This window comes from Nothoprocta perdicaria, unplaced genomic scaffold (genome assembly GCF_003342845.1).
Source record: "Nothoprocta perdicaria isolate Ctin4 unplaced genomic scaffold, notPer1 scaffold_84, whole genome shotgun sequence".
NCBI classification, from domain to species: Eukaryota; Metazoa; Chordata; class Aves; order Tinamiformes; family Tinamidae; genus Nothoprocta; species Nothoprocta perdicaria.
In genome coordinates, this window is record NW_020456132.1 from 2806286 (window position 1) to 2814589 (window position 8304).

The 8304-nt window shown below is 39.5% G+C and overlaps 1 protein-coding gene across 2 annotated transcripts in view; it reads left to right on the forward strand.

Annotated features, from left to right (window-relative positions):
• Nucleotides 1-64: 64 nt before the first annotated feature.
• Nucleotides 65-8304, forward strand: part of KDM5A (lysine demethylase 5A) — a 46217-nt gene continuing 37977 nt past the window's right edge. The window contains exons 1-5 of one of the 2 annotated variants that reach the window (XM_026052136.1): nucleotides 65-166; nucleotides 2074-2151; nucleotides 3201-3323; nucleotides 4289-4459; nucleotides 4920-5054. In XM_026052136.1, coding sequence (XP_025907921.1) covers nucleotides 3204-3323; nucleotides 4289-4459; nucleotides 4920-5054 — 426 coding nt within the window. In that variant the 5' untranslated portion in view covers nucleotides 65-166; nucleotides 2074-2151; nucleotides 3201-3203. Of the gene's footprint in view, nucleotides 167-2073; nucleotides 2152-3200; nucleotides 3324-4288; nucleotides 4460-4919; nucleotides 5055-8304 lie in introns of those variants that run through there. The other variant, XM_026052135.1, reaches the window with a different exon arrangement.

Sequence of the window (8304 nt, forward strand, 5' to 3'; positions counted from 1 at the left end):
GTCGGGGGGCGGCGGCGGGTCGCGCTACGCGGCCGAGTTCGTCCCGCCGCCCGAGTGCCCCGTGTTCGAGCCCAGCTGGGAGGAGTTCAGCGACCCCCTCGGCTTCATCGGCCGCATCCGCGCCCTGGCCGAGAAAACCGGCATCTGCAAGATCCGGCCCCCCAAGGTACCGCCCGCGGCCGCGCCGCCGCGGGGCTCGCGGGGCCTCCCGGCGCGGAGGCGGCTGCGGGGAGGCCCGGGCAGCCCCTCGGCTGCGCTCGGGGCGCTGCTGGGGCCTGTGCGGGGCTCAGTCCCGGGCCTTGCCCCGGCCTTCGTAGGCCCCGGCCTTCGTGCGTGTCCCCCGTTAGGCCCTTGGCGGGGGGGCGGTCTTTGATCTCGGGGGCTGCTTTGGGGCAGGTGAGGGGCGAGACGTGCATGTTTGTGCCAGGGCTTCACGCTCCCCCTCGCTTAAAACAAAACCAAAACAAATAAACCCTCAAACACCCTCCTCTTTCTTTCTCCCTGCAAACCTGCTCCCTCGCTACGGCCAGTCTCAACCCTGTAAAAGTGTTACAGGGAAAAAAACTTACCTCTTAGCAGGAGGTGAGAGGGGAGGATTTTGTTCTGTGATGGATCTTTATGTATAAACATAATCCTGTCACTATTAATAGAATGGCTGCCAACCTGTTTGGGCGCAGGAGTTATGTTTATGCAGAGCAGCTTGGAAAGTATAAGCTGAACATTTCAGGTGACCTGGTGGATGGGTCATTGTTTATGATGGCTTGGCCTGTGACCTGGTAAACCATGCGACAGGATCACAGAGAACCTACAGAAATGTTCTTAGAACCCATCGACACCCAAATAAACCTTAAATACGTCCATAACAAAGGAGTATTACAAACGCTGAGGGAGAAAGAAGGATCTTATAAAACAATGTAGTTGAGAACATCGTGCGCCCAGGAGTCACTGATTGGATTTTATGACCCTTCCCTTCCTCCTAATGTGTCTGGTTGCTTGAATCAGTTTAGTGGGTGTAATGACAGCGTGAAAACTTGACCTCGGAGGGGCTGCCCTTTCTAAAATAAGCAGAATGGCTTGGATTGAGAGGCTGCAAGAGCCTGATCCAGATCCCGTTCATTGAGAACAACTAGAACTTTCCTAGCAGTCAAACACCGTGGTGTTTCTGCGTGGTTATTTAGCTGTTTGTGGTGCAGTGTTTTGCAGATGCAGGGGCAGCTTGATTTGCAACCTGCAATAAGGCCTATATCAGACACTTGATACTGGCCCTACCGGTTCGTTATTCTTTTCCATTATTAGAAGCTGTAAATATTTTACAGTCTTGCTTGAGGCTTTCACATGCTGTAGCAATAAAAATAATAATAATTTAGTCTGTTGTATCCTTACTTCATTGTACTTCTAAAATTATTTTTTATCAGACAGGCTTTCTACATTGTTTTAAAATGATTTTAAAAGTACTAAAGAGCTGAATATATGGGATTTTTTTGTTCCTTTTGGTTTGGTTTTTTACTGACATCACTCAGTTTGATAGATGGAACTGGAAAGTATTTATGGTTGAATGACTACTGATAATATTAAGAAAGTCTTTACTTAACTGTGTTTATGTCAGTGTTAGACTCTTGACTGGGCTTCCTGTCTTTAATGAAATAAGATTGTAGATAGACGTGTTTAAMGTTAGACACATAATAACGTATTTTATTTAGTATTTTAAACTGTTAATAGTGAGATTTTGCAATATGCAGAATACATAGTTTTTTATTGATTAAAGAAATAACCAGAAACCTACAGGGCTTTTCTCATATTTGGTTCAGTATAAGGAAGTATACGCTGCTTTTAACCATTTTTCTTTTATATTTTTAGTTTTATGAGGGTCTATTTCTTGTGACTCTGTTATGGGAACAACACTATATTAAAAGCATAATAATATCATAACACCAGAAAATTATATTGCAAGWTGTACCAAGAAACTCATTAACTGTTGGAAACTTGTTTGCTCAGAAGTTAGTAGGTTTTTTTTCTTTGCATATTTTTCAGAGATTTCTTGAAGTACTAAAAAGTCTTTCTGTCCCTGTTTAGGACTGGCAGCCACCATTTGCATGTGAAGTACAGAGTTTTCGTTTCACCCCACGAATCCAGCGCTTGAATGAACTGGAGGTGAGCTTGTCCACTGGTGATAAAATGTTATATTTGCTCTGAAAGCAATGCAAGGCCTCTCCTTGCAATGATTTGTGTCTTGGCAGGTTTGTGGGTGGGGAGACTTTAGAAACCTATAGACCACATCAGTGTTTATACTTGGCACTGGCAGAGTTTGGATAAAATGACTCTCTGTGTCTTTGAGAAAAGTCAGTTTTTATTTTATTATCCAAAATAACCACAAGAGTTTTTCACATTCAGCTGCAAACGTCTAAAATGGATGYCAAGTACCATGTTGTGTAGTAAGAGCAGTCAGTGTTTAGCCTTTAAACCTCCATAGACTCTCTGTGTATGTGTGTGTGTGTAGATATATATGTATATATGTAAAAAATTTTCTCCAAGAATGCATACTACTGTTCTTATGCCTCTAGTTACATTATGCGTAAATACCTGGATAATGCCTTTTAAAACTTAAAGTTAAGTGTTATTTTTGTTTGTTTGCTTTTATAGGCTTATTTACAGTTAATTCTAAGTTTCAGAAAAGCATGGAAACTTCCTTGAAAACACTGCAGGTTCCAGTCTGTCTTTTTTTTTTCCCTTTCCGTACAATATTTCTCAAATCCTTGCTTTGTTTGTGTACCAAAATGTAATGTATTTGGCTGTGATTTCAATACTTCAGAAATACTCAAGGGAACACACCCTTGTCCAGTGTTAAGGCATGCAGGAAAACCATTAATAACTTCTTTTTTTTAAACATCATATGTCTGTTTTTATAATTTCTTTTGTGTTTCTCCCTGAGATGCTGCTACTTCTTAAGTGTTTTCGTCTTCATAAAGAGAATAGGATTTGGCTTATAGGATCTTGAGTGTGGAAGGAGAAATATATATATTTATAAAGTGCTRTCTTGTTTATTTATTTCTAACAAAACTAAGAAAAGTATCACTTTTCAGGTCATGTTTTGTAAATATGAACAATTAYAGGAACTCGTTAGGTACCTCCTCGGGATTGAATGGTAAGATTTTTATGCCTGTTTTTGGAAATGCACACTTGTCTTCTGCTGTTGATTACAGGCAATGACCAGAGTGAAGCTGGATTTCTTGGATCAATTAGCAAAATTTTGGGAACTTCAAGGATCCAATTTAAAAATCCCTGTGGTGGAGAGAAAAATACTGGATCTCTATGCTCTGAGCAAAGTGAGTAACCAGTTGCAGCACAAGGCCAGGAACTTCTCTGACCTGAGGTTGTATTTCAGGCAAGCTCAGGAAGCCAAAGGACTGCATACAAAATACAAAGATTATTTGAAAGAGGGGAGGAAAAAGAGAAAAGCCCATGTATAGAGTTTTCATAGAGAAAACAGAATGAACTAATTTATTGGGCACTGGCACAGACTTCCGAATTTATCTCAGCCTGGAATATAAATGTTTCACTCCCGTAACAAAAGGTATTTGCACTGAGATTTCCAATAGTATCTGGAATGTTCAGTGTAAAATTTGGCCCTTTATATAAAGAAATACAATGAAAAATTATGAGTTATATAAATGAAATTACAATTTGTTTTGATTTTAACTGCTTAGCAGTGAAGCTATAAAGTGGAAATGTGGGCAGTGACAATGCGGCCCATATTTCAAGGGAAGCAACTCATATGCTATCATCATCATTGCTTTGTGGCAATGAGTTCATTTTTAATTGAGTTCATATTTAATTTTATGTAAATATTATTCATAGGTGATCAACAACAGTTCTGTATGTTTAATTAGTGGACCTAAAACTAGTCAAATGTAACAGCAGCTGAGCTGGATTAATTGCAAGGTGAATTCAGTTTCTCACCTGAAACTCTCTCTCAGGGGTAGAATGTTCATTGAGAGTGGTGGTTTTCGTTTCTCTGAGGATATACTTGTGTTCTTTTTCTTCAACATGTCAGAAATCTTAACTGAGACAGTACACTCCTTATTTAGTAGGAAATTTGTCTTTTTTAAAATAGGAAATAACTTGGTTAAATACATTCTTGAATACCAGTTTTTCAAGAAGCAAAAGCTAAATTCAGGACTCCGTTGACTTTTAATAGAACCTTTTAACATTTGGTTGGTTGAATCAATTCTACCTTAATGCAAGACCATAAGAAAACCTCCAAGTCCTTAACTTCTTTTTTGTGTTTCAGATTGTTGCCAGCAAAGGAGGCTTTGAGGTAGTCACTAAAGAGAAGAAATGGTCCAAAGTGGCAAGTCGGCTTGGCTACCTGCCAGGAAAAGGCACAGGATCATTACTTAAGTCTCACTATGAACGGATTTTATACCCGTATGAGCTCTTCCAGTCTGGGGTCAGCCTTATGGTGAGTCACTTCTCTTTCAGGATGTCAAGATAGGAGCCAGAGTGCACCCAGAACAGTGTTTTCTGTCACTGTATAAGAAACTGTGGCATAGAGCTCTGCACATYGAGAGGCTTCAGCTGCATAAACAAACATAGGAGCTCCCTCATTCGTTGCTGTGGCAGAACAGCACTAAAGGCTGTAATTTGACCTTGTGTAGTCTACTAGTAGATGTTTTTCTGTAGGACTTAACCCTATTGGRATGCAAAATAGGGCTACCTAAGCATGGTGTACATGATTGAAAAGGTAACTTTGTCTCACTTGGTTAGCCTACGATTGAGATGTTTTGTCTTGTTTCAAGTGTGTGGATGTACTCCAAGGGATGTGTGCCGTGCTGTGTGACTTCACACACTGCCCTGATTCACAGGCCACAGAATACGATRCCTGATCAGTCAACCTGGTGTCCTATGTCCTGATCCCTTAGGGCATCCAAAAGCCAAATCTGGACCTTAAGGAAAAAGTGGAAGCTGAGGACCTCAGCTCTGATGCTCAGGCTTCTCCAAAGCAGGGTACAAGAATGAATGTGGTGCTGAAGAGAACCAGACGTGTCAAGTCCCAGGTACCTATGTTATTTGTTACAGACAGATGCAGATTATTACAGATTACTTGATTATTACAGACAGATTATGCCTTGTATCAGTGCAGTAGTGTTGAAAGTGTAACAGCCTTTGCCTAGCTGTTGGGGTTCATTCAAATGCACTATTTAAGTCTTCCGATTAAAAAAAAAATACAGAGAAGAATGTCACTTTGAGGCCTGGTTTGTTTGTGGTCCTGCAMTGTTTAGCTAAAAACTTCTGAAAGCATTTTTTGTTTATTTGGCAGTGAATATACTTGTAAAAACTGAACAAATAAAAGCCATTGTAAAATGTTCTTTAGTTACATAAACATAAACATGTGTGGATAAGTCTTTATTAATTGTGAAAATTGCACTTTGGACTAACCTCATTCTGGACAGGCTTTTTTTGTGAGGAAAAGGCACAGATACCAGTGCAGATGGTCAGTGATGGCTGAAACTGTGAAGGAATTCCACAGTTTTTCAACTGAAATGCAGTTTCTTTTCATCTGGATTAGTGGTACTTTGGAAACATCTGGTATTTACTAGGCTATATAAATCCTACGAGTAACTCCCAYTAAATCTTGCTTCAAATTGCTTTACTGCTGCTTTGAATACTCTATCATTAGAAGTAGTCTGGGAGGCTTGTCCTGACATCTCCAGTCCTCATTTTGCACTGTTTCAAGCAGGTCTTCTGATTTTGTCAAAAAAGAATGGGGAGGACATCCTAAAAGTTTTTAGATGGGGTGTGTGTGGCATATGAGTTAAACCTGAGYTTTTGCATAACCAACTCTTACTCTTTGCTTCATGCTATTCTAGACGTCTTAAMATTTTCTTGAATGCTGAGATTTCCCTATTTTTACCTTCTGTGAGTATCCTTTGCTGTTATAGATCTTTTTCTCTGATTCAGAGATTCATGTCATGACTCATGTAAACTGTCTTTTTAATCCTTCTTCCTTTCTTACTGAAGCAACTTCACTTTATTTATGGTAACCACATAAAAATGCACCACGGAAGCAGTTCAAGGCTGTGATCATCCCAGATCTCTGCAATCATGCATCATTAGAGAGCTACCCAGAATAAGGGAAGAGTACTGCAGGAGCTGCTATAGTCATTCTTTAGGTAGAATGCTGCTGCAGATAGGAACCAGTGTTTTGGGGAATGGTGATAGGGCCTTTCTTCATATGTCACTGCATTAAGATCCTACGGGATCTTTCTTTCCTGATAGTTTCAATAGAAAAATKATACTTTTCGTTTTGCTTCTAAAGTGATTCTGTTTTGATCCTGGCACTATGTACAGCTGCTCTGCTCCAKTTAAAGGCCCTGAATTTCAGTAATGAGAGAGATGTTCTTGAATAATCTGCAAGAAATGTATTAAAATGCCTTTTAGAAGGTCTGTAGCTGTACTTTGCGCATTACAGTTATTAAAATAGCTGAAATTAATTCTTYAGTACAAGGGAAAATCATTGCACTCAGAAGGTTTTTTTTTTGGCTGTGTTGGAAGCTGAGTGTTTTTGAATCCAGCTCCAGAGCTGATTTAACTGAATTAGAGAGATTTGTCTGGGGAATGCAAAGGAAAAGTTCCAGATACCAGTGCAGCTCCTTCTTGTAGCTGAGACTCTGTTCATTGTTTGAAGTGTATGCCTGGTACCATACCAGAGAACACCTTGTGTTTGAAGCACAGGTGATTTGCAAGTAATGCAAAACCTTGCTAGAATTCTGGTATAGCTGAGACATTTGGGTGTTTATATGTGGTTGCAGAATAGTTGGATGCCTGGGTAAAGAGCATGCTTAACTACTCTGTGCTCTGCATCTTCTCTTTTGAGATAGCTTACCTAAGAATTGGGAGATAAAGAAAGCAGAAAAAAAAAAAAGGCTACTGATTTAAAAAAAATGCTCAAAGTGGAAGGGTGGCCTATTTTAGAAAAGAAAATTTTCCATTTTTAGRGTAACTGAAATGTGAAAGAAAATAGGCAATGAGAATTCTCCTTTGTTACAGAAAAGTTGGGAATCTTTGGATACTAAGATAAAGCACCAATTGGCTGTGTGTTCTCTGAATAATAGTGAAAGAAATGGGAAGAGGTTAATTTTGGTAAGGAGAGATTCTGCTTAAAATTGAATTTAATGCCTTAGCTTTCTTTAGAGAAAAAGGAATGAAAATTTCGGACAGGGGAGGGAAAAGGGAGGATAGTGTTGAAAAAGGGCAACTGAAATATTCACTGAGGCTTTGTAAAGGAAAGAGCGAGGAAAAGTAAAGTTTAGGATTTGAAAATAGCCCTTAAGAATAAATTAAATTTAGGAGTGAAGGACTTCTTTATTAGAAATAAATAGAGTATTTTCACAGATAATCTGCTAGGATGAATTTTAACTGGCGAAGATTTTGTCTGATGAGATTATGTAAGTCATGATTACTTCTGAAAAAAAGATGCAGTACTGAAAATATATTGTATTTTCAAAGACAATTACTCTAAAATGAATATTAACTTTAAGTCCAAAGAAGTATTTAAAGTAATTAAAACAATTCTAAATAATGTCTACTTTGAGGTTTCTTTTACAAATTCCGATGGTTTCAGAATAGCAGAATTAATGAAATTTCCCTTTTTTCCTTTAATGATTTGAGAATACTTCTGTGCTAAGCAAAAGTACTCTGGGAGATGGAAAAACAAATCCTGGTTGCAAATGTATTATTCTGGTCTTAGATATAGCTGGGGACTTGGGAAGTAATTTTTCTGATATTGATGGGAGGACATCTTATATTCCTAAGTTTTTGAATCAGATCTAACAGGATCATGATATTGGATCCTCTCTCATACGAGAAAAGCCTTTGGATTTTGCTTTCAGTTGAGGAGGTAAAAGGAACAGATGTCTGTCTATATCCTTCAGTAGGAGTTGAGCATAGAATTTTAATCAAATAGATTTTGCTTTCTTTTGTTGCATGCAAAAATAGAGCAGAAGATCATGGCAGAGTTCCCTGCCATTGGCACCATGCGGGGGACAAGGAATGCAAGGGGTCGGTTTCCATACATTTGCAACCTTGAGTTTGGGTCTTACGCAGGCTTGGAGGAAACTGCAAAAAGCCAACTCTTTGAATGGCTTTGGTATTCACAACTTAAACTTTCAGTCAACAGGTGCTGCTTATGAAGTTTCATGAAAGTTTGTCTGCCTCCTTTCCGCCTCCTTTCCGCCTCCTTTCCGCCTCCTTTCCGCCTCCTTTCCGCCTCCTTTCCGCCTCCTTTCCGCCTCCTTTCCGCCTCCT